The sequence below is a fragment of the Macrobrachium rosenbergii genome, chromosome 53 (assembly GCF_040412425.1).
Source record: "Macrobrachium rosenbergii isolate ZJJX-2024 chromosome 53, ASM4041242v1, whole genome shotgun sequence".
Lineage (NCBI taxonomy): Eukaryota > Metazoa > Arthropoda > Malacostraca > Decapoda > Palaemonidae > Macrobrachium > Macrobrachium rosenbergii.
This window is the reverse complement of record NC_089793.1, coordinates 3,705,867-3,724,380: the sequence shown is the minus strand read 5'-3', so window position 1 is coordinate 3,724,380 and position 18,514 is coordinate 3,705,867. Positions and strand designations below refer to the sequence as shown.

At 35.8% G+C, this 18,514-nt stretch overlaps 1 protein-coding gene across 2 annotated transcripts; it reads left to right on the top strand.

The window, feature by feature from the left end:
• Positions 1–13,073: 13,073 nt before the first annotated feature.
• Positions 13,074–18,508, top strand: LOC136834222 (GATA zinc finger domain-containing protein 10-like). 2 transcript variants are annotated; one of them, XM_067096517.1, is made up of 4 exons: positions 13,074–13,694; positions 16,168–16,323; positions 17,307–17,459; positions 18,323–18,508. In XM_067096517.1, exons 2-4 carry the CDS (start codon positions 16,192–16,194, stop codon positions 18,506–18,508), a joined length of 471 nt encoding a protein of 156 aa, XP_066952618.1. In that variant the 5' UTR covers positions 13,074–13,694; positions 16,168–16,191. The 2 variants fall into 2 exon arrangements, with proteins under 2 accessions (XP_066952618.1, XP_066952619.1); XM_067096518.1 differs by having other exon boundaries at positions 13,692–13,756.
• The last annotated feature ends 6 nt before the right edge of the window (positions 18,509–18,514 follow it).

Genomic DNA, 18,514 nt, shown 5'->3' with positions numbered 1-18,514 from the left:
TTAATCTTTCATCTAAATCTGACCGTCTTCCGGCAAATCAACGAATGAATAAGAACCAGTCAAATGCACTGACTGATTGATTGATTGGTTTGTGTCGACTGACGTTAAATAATAGTAAGCTAATTACCGACGCCTGAATGATTTACTGTCATTTGATGTAATTTAACATCCGGGGAAACATGTTTCGCAAACCACTCAATAAAGGTATATATATATGTGTATATATATATATATATATATATATATATATATATATATATATATATATATATATATATATATATATATATATATATATATATATATATATATATACATATATATATATATATAATCTATAACATGTTTCATGATGCAATCTATCACCAACCTTAGGAGAGCGGTACTCGGTTACACAGGAATCCTATGTATGATTTCAGTAGGCTTGGGTGAAGAAAAATCCACAGTTTTATATATATATATATATATATATATATATATATATATATATATATATATATATATATATGTACATGTATTCCCTCTATTAAAGCAAGCTTTCGCCAGCCTGATCATTTGACCTCTTCAGTCTTGATAATCTAAAAAAAAAAAAAAATTTGGGACATTTGAGAAAACTCTCGCACAGCAAGTTATCTCAGACGTATAAAAAATAAATACATTACCGCATTTAATAGTTCTTTTACATTTTTATCTACCTCTTTATTCATTTGTTAATTTAGCCTTGTTTTATCATAATCCATCTCTCCTTTCTGTATTTCCTACTATCCTCTGTAATTTCTTTCAAATGAACATCTTTTTTAACGAATTTTTGCTTAATTAATGTTTAATCTTAAGCGCTGAATGGCCATAGTTGGCCCCAGTGCTTGGCAAGTATGGCTAAAATCTATAAATCAATCAACCAATCAATGATATGAATAGGGTTCATGTTCTGAATAATAATAATAATAATAATAATAATAATAATAATAATAATAATAATAATAATAATAAAGTTGAGGAGACCAGCTGATTAAGTTGGCGAAAGCTTCCTTTATGAGGGAATATATATATATATATATTCTTCTTCTTCTTTATATATATATATATATATATATATATATATATATATATATATATATATATATATATATATATATATTTATATGGGGATTTACTTAATCCATTCTGAGGACACGAGATTGTGATCATATTAATTATTTTTTAGTATGGGTCCTTTAATTTTGGTCATTCGGTTCTATCTTTTTCCCACTCGCCCTACCTCGAGGTACTGACTGGCGCGACTGCTTCATGATTCACGGTCTCAATTATGCCAGAAAGATTCGTCTTCTTTTGATTATTCATGATTCGAACTTACTCAAATTAGCTGTTTGTTTTTCCAGTTCGTTCACTGACATACTGAGAGTAAGGTTAGGATTTAGCCATCAGTTTTAATGGTTACAGTTCTCTGCTTGGTAGAAAATTTCGTTTTAAGTTTTCGAAAATATTCGTTCAAATCTGACATACTGAAAGTTAGGTTAGGTTTACCCATCGAAAATTTTAGTGGTTACAGTTCTCTGCTTGGTAGAAAATTTCTTTAAGGCCCTTTTCAAAACACAAGTGCCCAAAAAATATAACCCACACCCCCACATCATCATTTATTATTATTATTATTATTATTATTATTATTATTATTATTATTATTATTACGGGAAGGCTGGATTAATGTCTTCGCACACCAATAATAATAATAATAATAATAATAATAATAATAATAATAATTCTACCCGCCAAGATATTAATCTAGCCTTCCTGCTATTATTATATTATTAGTATTATTATCATACTGCTACTAATAATAATAATTACTATTATTATTAGTAGCAGTATTATCATTATTGTAGCAGATATGAAAACTAATTCTTAAAAATTTCCAGAGCGGTTAAATGAGTCAAGAATAGATAGATGGCCGGTAAAAAAAAATTATCATCGAAACACAAATAATTTATCTTGAATATTAAGTATATTTAAACGATATAGCTGCTGTACAAACAAATAAAAATAACCGTACTTGTTTCAAGTAATATTTTCATTTTATCTTTTATTCCGCCTCTGATAATATGGAATTCAGTGAACAATCCGTTTAACAGCAAAGAGTACAGAAGGACGGTCAACGGAGACTTTCTATTGGACATTTGTCACCGTGGTTATTTTGCTAACAGACATTTTTACCGAATATTTCTTTCAGTAAAACATTCTACTTTACTTGATGTTAGTTATGCAAATCACTTTAGCTATTTATTCTCATTTAATGGCAATAAAGTCTCATCCTTGCTTGTTTCTCCGCAGGCCTTGAATAAGATGTTATTCTACACATATGTGTCAGGAGTCTTCTAAAACTCTAGTCTAACTCCTGTCATTCAGATGCCGCTTCTTAATGTTATATTATTTCGGTGACTTTGATACATAAAACTGTGAGTGACTAGCTTCATCGAGCATCACTGCTCACTGTGTGCAAGCAAAAAGAGACCTAACTAAGTATGCACTTGCACTCAAACTCTAGACCTTGCTTGCACTCATGAAAAGGAGCACATCATTATTTAGCGTAAGATCAGCGTTAAACGGGTCCTGAATCACACCAAGTCGAAGTTCTTAGCGCGGATGTTGCAAGTAAGACTATTGCGTGTAAATAAACCATGAACTCAACAGAACGCGCCCAAATAACAATGTCGATAGTCTCTACACCGCAACCTAATAAACTGTATAGCCTAACAGGAGAAGGTAACCAGGTAATTTGAGTTGATTTTATGAAAATTAGGCCGTCAAGCCAAGCGCTGAGGCACTTTCGGCCATTCAGCGCTTAAGGCAGTGCAAAGGAGTTGGTGTGGCTGGACAGCAAGATAAAATACATCAAGTAAATTAAAGAGATGAAATACAAGGGTCTATAGGTGGTACTGTGAGAAAACACCGCAGTTGCACCAAGAAATATTGGCGCTCCTTTGGCTTGTTATCTACGCGCCGCCTACTCCGAGGTGCTAGGACTAAACACCGTATGCTAAAATGTAAAGTAGACGGCCCCACGAAGATATCGTTTATTAATATAATTTGTCGACCACACAATATAGAAAAGAGTGTATATAATACTTTAATACCCCAGGGGCTAATACTAAACACGGCGTCCCAAGAAGCTTCCGCAATGTTTAGCACTAGCACATCGGAGTAGATGACCCGTAGATAAAAGCCAAAGTAGCACCGAAATATTAGTTATAGAGATGGTGACCAGTTGATTCAACATATCTATGAGTAAGAGACATTTTAACATTTATACTCTGAACACACCACTGGTAAAAATATTGCGGCAGGAAGCACTGGCAGTACTGTGTAAAAATACAAAATACAGCAGACATATGACAGCCTACAAAATGAACTACTTATTCTACAAATTTCTCACGACCTAGAGCATTGCTAATTGTTTTTATGCCATTACAAAATATGGATCTAAAAAATACGATTTCTCAATTAAAATATGTTCGTCAGTAAATCAAATCTTTCAAGTAATCTTCAGAAATTCAAAAGCATTTCAGTACAGAGCTACAAATAATAATAATAATAATAATAATAATAATAATAATAATAATAATAATAATAATAATAATAATAATAATAATAATAAACGCGCAAACCATCTAGTACTATGATGAGGTGCATTGCAGGTGTCACCAGCTATCAAATACATGTTATCATGAGATAAGAATGATAACGCGATTAAAACTCCGTGGCGTGACAACCAGAAGTTATTATCAACCCAGAAAAATTTATGATAATTGTTCAGGAATCTGACATTTTGTTATTAACAGGGTAAGTCACATAATATACACCTACATAATTATATTAAACAAAGTGCAAGAATATTAGACTGATAACTGATTCAGGTATGACCGATAAACAGCAATAATGATTAGAGATGAGAAAAATATATAATAATTATAATGATTAAACTTGTACAGGTAAGAATAAAAGGGGGTAACCAACAAAGAAGCATGATAAACTCTAAGGAACCCAATTTGGGCCAAAATTCCAGAGATTTTGGAAAGAATTAACAGAAGGAATAGACCCACTGTTGTGTGACAAAAAACTGCAGTAACTGGGAAAAAAAACTAACAGAATGAGATAAAAACATGAAAGATAACATCCTATATAAGAATCCCTCAATCTGGTCACAGGTCTCGTTATGACTAATGGCTAGACGCGCACCGGCAGCCTACGATCTGTAGCAAGTATATGGACCTAACGAAATATAGGTTGTTAGTCGCAAATCTATATCTTAAATATACACATATAACGTTAAAGCAGCCATGATGATGAATGAATATAACGGGGAAGTACAGTGGTCGTATGGATAAATATAACGGGTGAGTACAGTGTTCGTGTGAACAAATATAACGGATAGGTGCAGTCCATAAATTTCATTCCCTTCAAACCCTTGGTATTCTAATTTGATTATGCGTCTAATTTTGCCATACGTCTAATTTTGTTATGCGTCTTATTGTGCTATGCGTCTAACTTTGATATGCGTCGACTTTTGTTATACATCTAATTTTGCTATAGTCTTATTGTGCTAGGCGTCTAACTTTTATATGCGTCTAATTTTGTTGTGTGTCTTATTTTGTTATGCGTCTTTTGTTATGCGTCTTATCGTGCTATGCGTCTGATTTTGTATTGCGCCTCATTGTACTATGCATCTAATTTTGTTATGCGCCTTGTTGTGCTATGCGTCTAATTGTGTTTGTATCTTACTGTTTTATGTGTCTAGTTTTGTTTTTCGTCTAATTGTGTTATACGTCTAATTTTGTTGTGCGCCTAATTTTTTTTCTAAGAGTGGCGCTTTGCCGTTAGCGGCTATGAAGAGAAACCGCCTCCGACTTCCGCGGGAATGAAGCAGCGACAAATATCGGAAGAACGAAAACGTAAATCTTAATAAAGTTTTAAAGATATAATAATATTACTAAGCTTAAATAAGAGTACAGAGAATGTCAGTATAAGGCGAAGGGAATTTTTTAAGATCGGTAACCGAAACGATGGTAAAATAAATAAATAAATAAATAAGTAATGAAATCAATATATAAATTTTAATCCTGAGTTTAGGAAAAATGAAAGTTTCTGAAATAATACAAATAAATAAACAATAACAGAAGAAAACAGCATAAAAAAACGACACCAGAAGGCGATGAAAGTGAAGAATAACAAAAGAAAGATTCTGCTAAAAAGTGACAAAACGATCTTGAAGTGGGAGTAACGAAGAAGATCGCTAGACCCAATCTGATTTTATGGAAGTTATGGTACTACCACAGACAGTAGGAGTTAAAGTATGGGAATGGTATTTGATTTTAATTCTGATAGAAACACGAGAAATTTCGCGGCTGAAGCGAGATTTCTATGTCAGCTAGTGCTATTATTATCACTATTACTATTATTAAAAGTCATGCCAGTGAACTTGGGATCGTATGATGTCAAAAAAAGTACTAGAAATACTGATGATTTTACATTCCCTCTGAAGGAGGCTAAAATCAGCAAAACGAAAAGATACGGTGTTCAAATTCAACGAGGTTTGATAAAATTCAAGAGTCTCCATCAGTAAGTAACTAAAAGTAAGTGTTCTAATCACAAATAAATTAACCACGCAAAAAAACTTCCATTCAAGGCGAGAAAGGTCATTAAATCTGCTGGAAAAAAACACACGAGCAGAAGTAAGGAAACCAAGCAATATTGTCATTGTTAAGGACACTGAAATGGAACAAATGAAGTAGGGAAATATTACTTATGCCTGTGTGACTACACTGACTTCAAATACAAGGGGAAAAAAGTTGAAATTACATCTAGGGCAAGATAAGCAAAAACAAGATATTAAAAAAACAAACAAGGGAGAAATGATGATGATGATGATGATGAAAGCATCATATAAATATACACAGAAACAAATCCATGGGTCAAACACCTAACCAATAATTGTGAAATCATTTTAAGAGGGTTACAGAGGAAACGTCTTATCACTAAACACACAACAATATGGAGAAAATATGACTATACAAAGAGCAAATAATTACCCATTATGCATACTGTAATGCCTATGATAAGCATCATCTGGGTGCTACAAATGCCAGAAATTAAGGCGAAAACAATTGAGAGCTGTTTTACCCTTAACAAGACAACGAGATCGGTGTCTGAGGCTAAACATGAGTCTAGCGTTGCACAAACCACTTGTTTACCCTTTCACGAACCACACCTTGTAGATATCAAGTCAGGTGTGAAATATAGAGAGGCAATAAATTAAATACAACAGATTAAGGACACCAGCTATAAATAAAGTGTGAATTCTTGAATATTTAGCCAGTTGGAAGCAAGACTACTAAAATATCATGAGAACACAATAAGCAACGAGATTTTTCTTACTGAATAAGGAAACAGGATGAGTAGTAATAGTAAAGAGTAATCTAATTAATATAAATACATTCAATAAAATCATGGGCAACATGAAATGGCATTATGAAGAGAGAGAGACCTTCTTGAGTCAGTATAATAATATGCCTCTAATATCTATTACTTTTAAAATATCTTATTAATTAAGACAAAAATGGGTTGGTCTTTTGGACCATATGAGAGCGATAGGGAAGTCCTACGAAAATAAGATCGGGCTGAAATTATAAATCAGCTAGAGAGAGAGAGAGAGAGAGAGAGAGAGAGAGAGAGAGAGAGAGAGAGAGAGAGAGAGAGAGAGAGAGAGCAGGAACAAGGTGGGACCTAGCCGAGCAGGAAGCCATTAGTCTACTCTTAATACCATCGATCATGCATTTACTTCGATAATAATAGTTGTCGCTTTATGTTAAGAAACGTCACGTAAATTCTAAGCTGAGCAGTACCCCATTTCAAACTCAATATTGATAGAGAGTCAATTCAACCTCATCGAAAACTGTTTCTTAAACTACCGCAAGGTTACACATTTTGTTAAATGAGATACCTTTCTAGTAAATCTTCCCAAAATTAATAAGACTAATATTACAAGCATTCCAGGCGATACCTGTCCCCTTCAATCTACTGTACAACGTCCTGAGTGTGTTAATGAATTTAACATGTTTTGGCCATAAACAGTTTAAGGGCAACCGGTGGCAATTAAGTCTTTGTCTGACACATTTGATACTCTAAACAGCTTTAACGGTCCTCAACCCATAACAGTTTACGAAATATTCAAGTGACTTACCTTCAAATAAATCTCATCTTGATTCTGACATACGGGCGAAGTGACTCCCAAAAATATAGGATATTCCCAAAGATATAGGCTAATCCAGTCACCTCAACGGTAATATGGTCACTGGCCAGTTGTGGTTTCAAGCCACTGACAACACCACCTCATTCCTACGATTGTTTCCATGTACCACGAATACGCACACATTACAACACTGGACGTTCGTACTACTAATCTCCAGTGAAAATGAGAGAGAGATCATGATAAAATTCTTAGAAAGAAAGGTTAAATACCATGGGTAGGCTCACAAGAAACTCGACTGAACCAGCCGGTATTGTGAAGTTGTTTACTTTCGTTGTCTAAAATTGCTCCATGGTTGTGGTACCTCGTTACCTCGGGCTTAAACGGAAGCTCTTTATTTGTAAAATACAGTTTTAAAAGCAGTTGGTGCCTGGAGCGTCCCGTGGTATATAAGAATTCTAGTTCTTCCGTGTTCAAATCCATTTCAAGATCGTTACGAAAATTGTGAAGACAAAACTGAATGAACGGCCTTAGATAGTTACTCTCACTTCTTGCCACTGACAATATTCTCAGTCTTACTCTGAGTTCCACTGTCGACTGTTGTTATAAACTGATTATGCAATTTGCTAAAATGTTATTGAGGCTTCATTACTTTGTATTTTATAATAATAATTTCATGGATAAAGCTAATAAACAAGTGGATCCATGTTCCCTCAACAGAATAGCGGCAGTTTCCTTCCTGGTTAAGCCCTATAGTCCTTATCACTTCCCCTCCCTCGTTTTTTCATACCTGGCCAAGACAAAGACACCCAATCGCTTTACAGCGCTGACATATCCCCGTTTCTGAATTACTCGTGGATTGTGGATACCCTCTCCTTCCTGAGACCTTGACCTGTTATAATCCTCTTTGGTATTTCCTGGTTTTGTTTCCCTTGTAAACAATGGAGTTTAGAGCCAATTCTTCTCTTGGAAACGTTACTATCATAAATGAAGATATGTGATCATAAATTAAATTAAATTTAATTATTAACTATCACCAGGTAACTCTCTCCCTCCTTTAAATGTCAGTTCATAATTCTGGACTGGTGTGTTTTTTCACATCGCTTCCAGTAACTATTAGGCTCGCTTGTCTTCTTATAATCAGCAGAGTTTTTCTTACGTTTCTGTTTTTTTTTTCTTGCATTTTACGTATTGCCGAGGTTGTTTCACGATTGCACAAATGTCATTTGAAAAATAATCTCTGTGCATTGGAAATGCTCTCTCTCTCTCTCTCTCTCTCTCTCTCTCTCTCTCTCTCTCTCTCTCTCTCTTCCTCGCAGATTTCTTTTATTTTTAAATGTAAGTATAGTATTCATTAGTTTTCGTTATTTTATGCCATAGTTTTACTGTGCTTTATTATTTGAAGTTACATGGGTCTACCTTTAGGAATTGAAGGGCTCATTAATTTATTATTCATTTGTTTGAGGGCTGATGCTTCGCTCTGGGGAGATATCCATTGTTCCTTTCATGGAATGGGATAATCCAAGGCTACTGAGTCCTGACCCAGAACTATAACCGTTTCTTCCTCACCATCGCCTTGGGGTAAACGCAAATATGGCTGTACGTGAGGAAAGGCATTGTCACATTTTCTTCATTAATATTTTCACATTCTATTTCTAACAATATTATTATCATAAAACTGCCCTCCGTTATAATGAGATGTGTTTCTTAAATAAAGCCCCCCCTTTTTTGTTAAAGGAATCGAAAGGGAGTCTTCAATAGCCCACAATGGACTTGCTTTACACAACCCTACAGCAAAGTGAATCAGATTAATTGTCTCGGGAAATAATCTCGTAAGGGGATAGTGCCGTCAGCGCACCTCACGTGGTGCACTGTAGGCATTACTAAGGGGTGTTTGCAGCGTCCCTCCGTCCCCTAGCCGATACCAGCTTCCTATCTTCAGTCTTGCTTGATCTCTCTATCTTGTTGTCTAACCGCTCCAAATCCTTTCCACTGTCTTGAGCGCTGAATGGCCGAAAGAGCCCTATACTTGGCTTGACAGCGTAAAGTTTAATAAAGCAAATGAAATTAGCCTCGGAAAATAATATATTTCCAAGTCGATGATCCAGTCTGATTAACGTCGCTTTTACCGCCCATGAAGACCTAGTTACATTATATTATAGAATGCTCATCATTGCATTGTTCGCGGGAAAAAGTTGGTTTATATATTGGCTGTTATGCACCTAATAAATTTCCTTGTAATCAAGATCTAATGAATCACAGTTGTCTTAGGTTTACACTACTTAAAAAAAGAACTGCGTCAGGTTTTTATATTACGTGTATATGACATTTTTATGTGGCTGCGCTCTCCTTATTATCGACAAAGACCACCTCTGACTTGGGTCATATAATAAAAAGATGTCACTGGCAATTCAATTTTAGTCATAATATGTAATATACAAAACTAATTTCAACTGTGATCGCGTAAAGCAACCTAATAGTATTGTCATCTATACTTCCAAAGCGAAAATTGAGACTTTTGACATTAATGATCCAAATATTTATGTGTAATAAACATTTCCAGCATACAGTTAAGGTTATTTTCACGTGGGCTTTCAATTTCATCTGTATTTCATCATCGTCTTCAAATACGGGCTTCTCCAACGGTTCTCTTTTTATTCCCTCTTCCGTGGTTCGTTTACGGTGAACAATCACACTTTTCGAAAGAGGAACTAGGAATTCTCGCAGAGTTTTCAAATCTCACGCGATGATGTCAGTGGTGATTTTCACAGCCAACCATCTTTAGACCGAGGTTGGAGGGTTGAGCGTAGAAGAGATAGACGATTCAGCAGAGACCCAGAATTACGATTCAGTGATTCTCCTCCGAGCTCCGCAGCTGGTTATAATCACGCTATGCCAAAGGCTAAAGGACAGTGCAATTGGAATCATATTAGCAGACAGGACAGTTTCATTAGTACTACTAAATGATAAACATGGTTGCATACCACTGTTCTTGCGGGGGTACAACTGACCGGCTGTCAGATTCTAGGATAAATTCAGGATTCTAGGATAAAACTGAATGAAAACTAACTCAGAGAGAACGTTAGTAGAGTTTACGCTATTTAAAAAATGCTATCGATGTTAGATATGTCTTACAACATTCTCGTAAGCTGCATTCGCTTTATCAAATCACAACAGCAGTAATTTGTACTGCAAGGCATAAGTTGGCAGATAAAGTAAGATAATCGTATTTCTTAATAGTAAGATAATAGTAAGATAAAATATTTACTGTTTCGTTCCTCTCGAAGCTACGAAACGTTAGCCTACAAATACCAGTGAAAATATAACAAGGAAACTATCGACAACGTTTACTGGACGAAAAAAAAGATGGTACAAAAACAGCACAACAATGGTAACAAATAAAAAAACAGAGAAATAAAAATAAGAAAACAAAATAGGAATATAATTAACAATATTCCTAGATAAGACAAAACATGTACAGTACATAACAAAGTGAACATGGATCCACTGAATATATATACATACATACATACATACATATATATATATATATATATATATATATATATATATATATATATATATATATATATATATATATATATATATATATACATATATATATATATATATATATATATAGCGTTATATATATATACACTTTCAGGCATAATTTTTCTTATACAATTTTCGTTACAATCTCAAAGCCAAAACTACACTGGGCACACTACAACGACCCTTCGGAGACGTCTACTGGCTCATAGAAATCAAGGGACCATTCATCAACATTACATAGATGTTCACGACAGGAAGCCATCTCTACAAGAGCTGATAGGAGGCACCCATGCAGGTCGTGCACAGAGAGGATAACTATGGCCGCCTCTTAACAGCCGAAGCGGTAAGCATCGCTACCCACAAACCGACCCTGAATATTCAACAAGAGTCGTACTATATACTCCCCTCCAGCAGGAGAAGGAATGCACGAGCCAACAGGGACCAGACAGCACGCCCCACCGGGGTACATCGCGCCCCTTGGAGGACACGAGGGCGCCCAGCGAAGGCAAAGTAACATGCTTGCTCAAGTCACTGAGGCCCCGCCCAACACGAACCTCCACCCGTTAATCAGCGTAGACCATTTGGACGCACACATACACTCAAACTTAATACTATACACATTTATGTATAAACAGACATTTGTTTATTTGTGCCTTTACGTATGCTATAAAATATTATTTATTCTTGTACCTTATTTTATGCATTTACAAACTAACATGTAAGATTACACTAAATTTTAAACATATTTAAGGAAACACTAGCTCATGGTATTGTATTTTGAATATTTATTTAATCACATGTTTAAACTTTCACTTTTGTTATCATACATGTTCTTTGTACCCACCCAAAACAACGCCCTGAAATGGTTGAGCTGTTAATCCCTTGACCGACTATACCCAGACCTCAAGGTCATCCTCCCCACGCGATGATTTAGAAGGTCGAAAGGCCGTATTGTAAGCCAGTATTCGCTTGATAATGCCATAAAGGCGAAACAGCCGTCGCGACAAAAATCAATAAATGGAAGAAGGAAGTCTGCGCATTTTTCACCAGAAATTTACGAACGGGAATCGGAAAAAACTCCGTCGGTATAGAAGATACCTGCAAGAAACTTATTGATGCCACAAAAAGCAATTGCTTTTAACGTATATATATATATATATATATATATATATATATATATATATATATATATATATATATATATATATATATATATATATACACACACATATATATATATATATATATATATATATATATATATATATATATATATATATATATATATATATATATCTATATATATATATATATATATATATATATATATATATATATATATATATATATATATATATATATATATATGTGTGTATTCATCACAGCCATGACTGTAGCCAGTATTCTACTGTGGGCAGGAAGTAAAAAATTATCTTCACAAATTTAAAGTATTTACTTTATTGTCATGAAACATTGCTAATACTTTGGCTTTCATTTTCGGAATAAGTTCTGAGGCCATTGGTGGATTGTACATTACAGTGCAACAATTCAATGTATTCAACTTCATGCCTGTCTTAATATTAATATTTTTCCTTGCTAAAATTTATGGGGAGAGGGCAGGTAAGAGCCGAGACCCGCTTCTCATTCTGGGAATCCTCATAGACCTATGGTACCAGGATAATCCTGGGTCATACCAGCACCCACTAAATTAATGGGTTCTGGGTCGTACCTAAACCCTTGACAAGAGACTCTCTCTCTCTCTCTCTCTTCATGGTCTAGTTGTTGCTGAGGGAGCCTAAATTGATCTTGCGCAAGCAATAGATAGTGCTCATTTTGCAACCCACGCGAAGTAAACCCGTCCCGTCTGTTTTGCTGACGTTCCTTCTCAGGAATGAAAACATACGTAGCGATAATTAGAAACAGTATTGTCTTTTTGCCAGCTGAATGCTATGACGCGAGATGATGAAAACCAACATTACTGGAAAACAAAAGACTGCTGTGGGTGTGTTTGCTGTGTGGGGGATTTAAAAGCAGAGGGTTTCACCAATCACAATGTCTGTACTGGTACCCAAGGCCCGAAGATGGTAGTGGTACCCAGGTACCCAGCCAGCCTGGGATGAGTAAATACTGATTCTAAGTTGGGGAAGAATATGAAGAGAGCACAAGGATAAAGGTACAGTCACGACTACGCACGACTAACAATATTTTTAACAATCCAAAAAGCTACGACATTAACTATATATACCTGTACACTGCATATCCTACAGACATACAGAATGATAATTGAAAGCAAAATGTAAGCTGAATTCTGATAAGACCACAAGATAAATGAATCCCGAACTAGTTGCAACCTTAGTTGCAAACCTAGAATAACCAATCAATCACCACTCCAGCACATAAGCAACTAAAGCAAATGAAGAAAACCAAGGATAACCAATCAGTTACCACTCCAGCACACAAGTAACTCAAGACAGTGGAAGCCAAGGACAACTTCCCTTACATGAACTGTGACTAAAACTCGATGCCTAATATAAAGAACAAAACGAAATTTACTTTAGACAATGGATGCCAAGCACAACTCCCCGTACATTAACGGTGACTATAAAAGTACATCCCCATCAAAGAATAAGACATAGGCCGTCCATTTCCTTGCCCCAGGCTAAATCTCGATTGTTTACTGCTTGTGAATCACGGGATCGGGGTCAAAAGCCGTTGGTGGGTCAGGCAACCTGGAGAGAGAAGGAGAAAGAGAGAAATAGAGAGAGAGAAAGAGAAAGAGAAGGAGACTCCCAAAGTAGTAGACGGGCGTCGTCACTCGTCGTCACTTCTCTCTCGATTTTTACGAGAAGAAGATGATAAGCTTCGACGGCCGATTGTTTACGTTTTACGAATGTCGATTCTGGTAAGAAAGCTTCTTCTTTCTTGTGTTTCTGGGACTGTAGCTTTGTGCGTTTTGTTTATGCGGTAATTATCAGCGATTAGATAAACGATTTAAGTAATCGCGGCTGGAAAATTCAAGTTTATATTGTGGAATGTTAGGCTACTGTAACCAGCGCCCGTGCTCGTAGGTTGAAATTTAGGGTGGTTACCATAGGGAGGAGTAGACTACCTTAGGTTAGGCAGCGCAGAATGACCTCATACGGCCCAGCGCCTGGCTTCTGGTTACCATTTTCGTCCAGGCTAGGCTAGTCTACCATAGGCTAAGGAAAAGTTGGTTCAACTAGAAGATAGCCTAATCTTCGACATGCATATTGGGATCGCCGATATAAGATGGTAGCCTAGGCTAAGCTGACTTGAGCTAGCTTAGGCTATCTGATATATGTTTATAATTTAACCACTGATTTTAAAACCTGTGAAATATGGTTTCTCTGATAACCTGAGTTGATGTTATTCTGACGAATTTGGTACGTGGGGAAACTGCAGACGGTAGAACTAAGTTATAGGTACACGGCGGGTATTTAGCTTCAAATGGCAGTTTCTTATAGTATTTTGGATGCTTATTAACAATATAACGTTAATTTTTGGCGGTCGGCTGTAATTAACTTACAATTTACCTTTGAACTCTACCCTATGGTAATAAGGACCCCGATGGGAATCCAGGGTTTCCATACGCGATCTTCACGAGACAGAGCACCGGTACGTCTGTTTTGAATGGTTCATATCCCATCTGGCAAGTGCAATAACTTGTTAACATATGGGTAACTCTCCCCACCCCAGGCCAGTACTAAACACGGCGAAGGGAAATTCCATTTGGCCGACAACAAACAAATGCACCGCCAGTGTCAGAAGCCCTAAAAATGTTGAAAAAACCAGTTTCCAAGGTACTGCACTTGCCGGACGGGATATGAACTGTTCAAACCAGACGTAGTGTGCTCTGTCTTGTGAAGATCGTGTATGGAAACCCCTTGTTGGATGGACTTCAGGGGTTAAATACAGGTTAATTACAGCCGACCCCCCAAAAATAATGTTAAATTGTAAATAAGCAACCAAAATACTATAAGAAACTGCCATTTTTCGCTAAATAGCCACCGTGTATCTATTACTTAGAAATACCCTGAAGACTACTACTGCACCCTTCTGGTTTAGTAATTATCAGTATAGGCCTATGTGCAAAATGAGTGCTGTTTTTTAGTACATGCCCCTTGGGGACGAATGTAAAAGCATAAACAAAAAAAAAGGCATTAACATAACAAAAGCATTGGCAAAATGCAGCAAATATTACAGTCACCAATTGGCAGGAACCAGGCCGCAATATTAGTCATCAGTTTCATCTTGGCAGTACTGCAGATTAGCCTACTTGTGCACACATTCTGCTATGCACAGTGTCTATTAAGAGGGTCCACTTCCCCCTTGGTTAGGACACAACACTAGGCTAGGTTAAGGTTAGTTTAAGGGGATGGGTATTTTATTTTTCTTACCTTACTTTAAGATCAGCTCTTGATATTGGAGTTTTATTTTATGCTTTATTGTTAAGTCTCCTTAGCCTAATATGCAAGATATATACTGAAATCTGTGGAAAATTTATTGTTATGGGAATATTTAAAGTCTTTAAGTTTCAATGTTCTTGGGTATGGGCTGGTACCAAATACAGCTTTCATGTGAGTTGGTGGCTAGTATTCAAGTAAAAATTTACTTGTTAGGTTAGGATGTATCCAAGTCGAAATGTCTTTAATCTGGTTTTAAGCTGGCCATAACCAGTGGAAATAACATGCGCTCCTCTTCTGCAATTTTACCTTCATATCCATCAGAATTACTTGCTTATTTAACTAGAACCCCCTCGCCCCAGATGGAAGTTGAATATAACAGTAAAGTGTGAGCCCCTGACGATAAGTGGATTTTTGTTGGGGAGTAGGGTAGGAGAAATGACCGAGTGAAAAATGGATTTGCAGTAACCTGATCTAGCCTAGGATGCTGTATCCTAACTTCCTTAACCCCTTAAGGGTTCCCCTCTTCTTTAAATACTGGGGTTGGAATGGGTTAAGCATTTATCACAGAAATTAATATCAAATTAGTTATAATCACTTAAAGAACTTCCAGAAATTGGATAGGCTAAGTTATTTCTTAGCTTTTAACTCCAGTAAAGTACGCATTTACAAAGCACATTAATAAAAGACACAGGAAATACAACTTTTCAGTAAAAACAAGAATGTTACTAAATTGGAAAAATGAAATTTACATTCATTGAAGTGCATAAGTTAATTAATTTACTTGTTGTTACCTTTTACCATGGTTATTTTTTTCCTTGAAATTCATTTATTCTTTATAAATGAAATTGATGTGATCCTATATTCATCTTGGAAGATTTATTAATGTTCAGTCATTAATTATAAGATGGCGTCATATGGATATATAAAGAAGATATTCATCGTTTTCAGCACCAAGAATTTCAGTGAATTACTATGGCCACTGGAAACAGTAGTGGCTTAGGCTCATCTCTCTTCAGGGGTGCATTGCATGGTAACACGAGTAATACTGGCAACAGTAATAATCTGCAACATCATCACCATTCAACTCATCAGTTGCAAGTGGCAGTAAGTGACTGTATAATTCATTTGCAAATAGTTTAGAGACATTTCATGTTGCATTCATTATGGTCATTATTATTTTGCATTATCCACACTGAACAGACAAGAAATATCCAAACTTTGAGTCTGCGTCAATTCTTAAACCTGTGGTGTTATATTTATACAGTGTTCTGTGCTGAACTTTAGACAACATATTCTTCACAGTAAGTTAGCACACACACTATTTTAGAGAAGATTCGTATGTACTTTACATATACTTTATAGCCTATTCTAATACACTAAAATTTTTAGTACCCTGTAGTAACTGACCTCATTTAATTCTTGATTTTCTAGCATTTTTGCATGTCTTTATTAATCCAAATCTTGAAGGGAAATATATGAAGAAACTCTTCATTCGATGATGGGATTCAGACTTATGGTTAGTAACTGTAAGTCTGAATCCCATCATTGAATGAAGAGTTTCTTCATAACATAACCGTTGGTTACTTACTCTCTGTTTTTTTATGGAATTGAATCCCACCATGAAGGGAAGATCCCCTTCATGTCATTCTTTTCTGATTCAATTCTGATTCAATGATGGGAAAGGGGGAAATTGAGGGAATATTGCTAACAATCAGCTAAGAGCTCCTGTACTTCTGTGTCGGCCCATAGGGAACAACTGCATGGCTGGTCTTTTTTATTGTGGGTGTTGTATATTGCTTTTAAATTGCTCATTACTTCATTTTAATTTCATTTCTAGCATGTAGGTTTTTTACACAATTGAATTTTGAACAGCTTTTGTTTTATTGTTTCATTAGCTTCAGGACACTAGTAGTACTGTAAATGTCATATTATGGATGACCTTGATTTCATTTGTTCCTGATCATGACCTTGTCGAAACATTTTCTTGTATTAGTAAGCTCCTTAGTTGAAGACTGTCTTTGGAATGCATTATTATTGTGATATCAAAATTGCTTTAGACCTAATGTTCAGAAATTTCCTTACATTAGGGTCCAAGTCACCATCATCAACATCTGACACAGCAACAGCCACAGCAGCAGCAACCTCAGCAGCAGTCAGGGTCATCCTCCCAGGCCCAGATGTCTATGGGAGCTGCTATTTTCACACCAGAGCAGCACCATCAGGGACAGAGCACTCCTGGGGTAGGACTGTTTTGTATTTTGTGTCAGTTTTGCTTTGAATAATGTGAATACGAAATTAATGGAGTTAAAACGTTTATTAGACTAGCTTTTATATTTACATAAAAGCTTCAAACATGTCTTAGAATGAATCAAATAATTGCTGATGGCTAACTGTCGTGAAAGAGTAGTGCCTTTTAGGTATCCATTAAGGACCCCATCTTGCAGCTTAAGCCGATTGCATGAGGAGACATCTCAGCGACTCATGGCTGGTATCTTGTTTATGCAGAAAGAGAGGTCACTATGTAAAACCAGCCCAAGAATAGCCTGGTTGCACCAGACAGTTGTAATGGTAAAAAGCTGTAACAAAGCATTCCTATCAGTTAACCAGCTCATGGGAAGACTTATGTAGCCCAAGTATTGTTGGTCCATTGAGGTCTTTTGATAAAATAAAAATATATATTCCTGTTGATTTATGAGGAGAATGAAGGTTTAGAGACAACTATGGCGTGAGATAGACTTTCAAATCACTTGTGATAAGCTGAATGAAATTGTTAGCAAGGAGCGCCTCTGCCTGTTTGATGGAAGTAAGCAAATGTTGTGTTGTGAAGGCTTGTTTTTTTTTATCATGCGTACATCAGGAATCTGTCATTTTTGCCTTTAGAAAGATAGAGCTTAGCATAGTGGACTGAAGATACTGTATAACTTTTAGAGGATGCAAAACCACTGTAGAACTTGGCTTCATAATATGTACTACAGTAATAAAATACTTTTTGGTGTTTGAATTGATAATTTTTATGATTTTACTGTACAAAATTTGAAAAAATTATACTCATTCAGTAAATATGAAGTCAGGTTTTTTTACTGTAAATTTCTGTTTATTTCAGAGTCCAGATCATATGACTACTTTGATGGCAAAGCTGTGGTTTGACCATAATGTAGAATCATCACTGAGAGATCTCAAGAAAGAAGAGCACGAGAAGCGTATGAGAGATCTTCGTAAGCAGCTTGAGCACATTGCTGACACAAACTGGAAGTACTCCCCTGTCGAAAAGTATATTGGTCAACAGTGATATTCT

Excerpts from the sequence above, each read along its gene's own strand:
- LOC136834222 (XM_067096517.1), top strand. The coding sequence starts at position 16,192 with ATGGCCACTGGAAACAGTAGTGGCTTAGGCTCATCTCTCTTCAGGGGT. Across the intron at positions 16,324-17,306 it reads CTCATCAGTTGCAAGTGGCA|GGTCCAAGTCACCATCATCA; the intron begins GTAAGTGACTGT and ends TCCTTACATTAG. Across the intron at positions 17,460-18,322 it reads AGGGACAGAGCACTCCTGGG|AGTCCAGATCATATGACTAC; the intron begins GTAGGACTGTTT and ends TGTTTATTTCAG.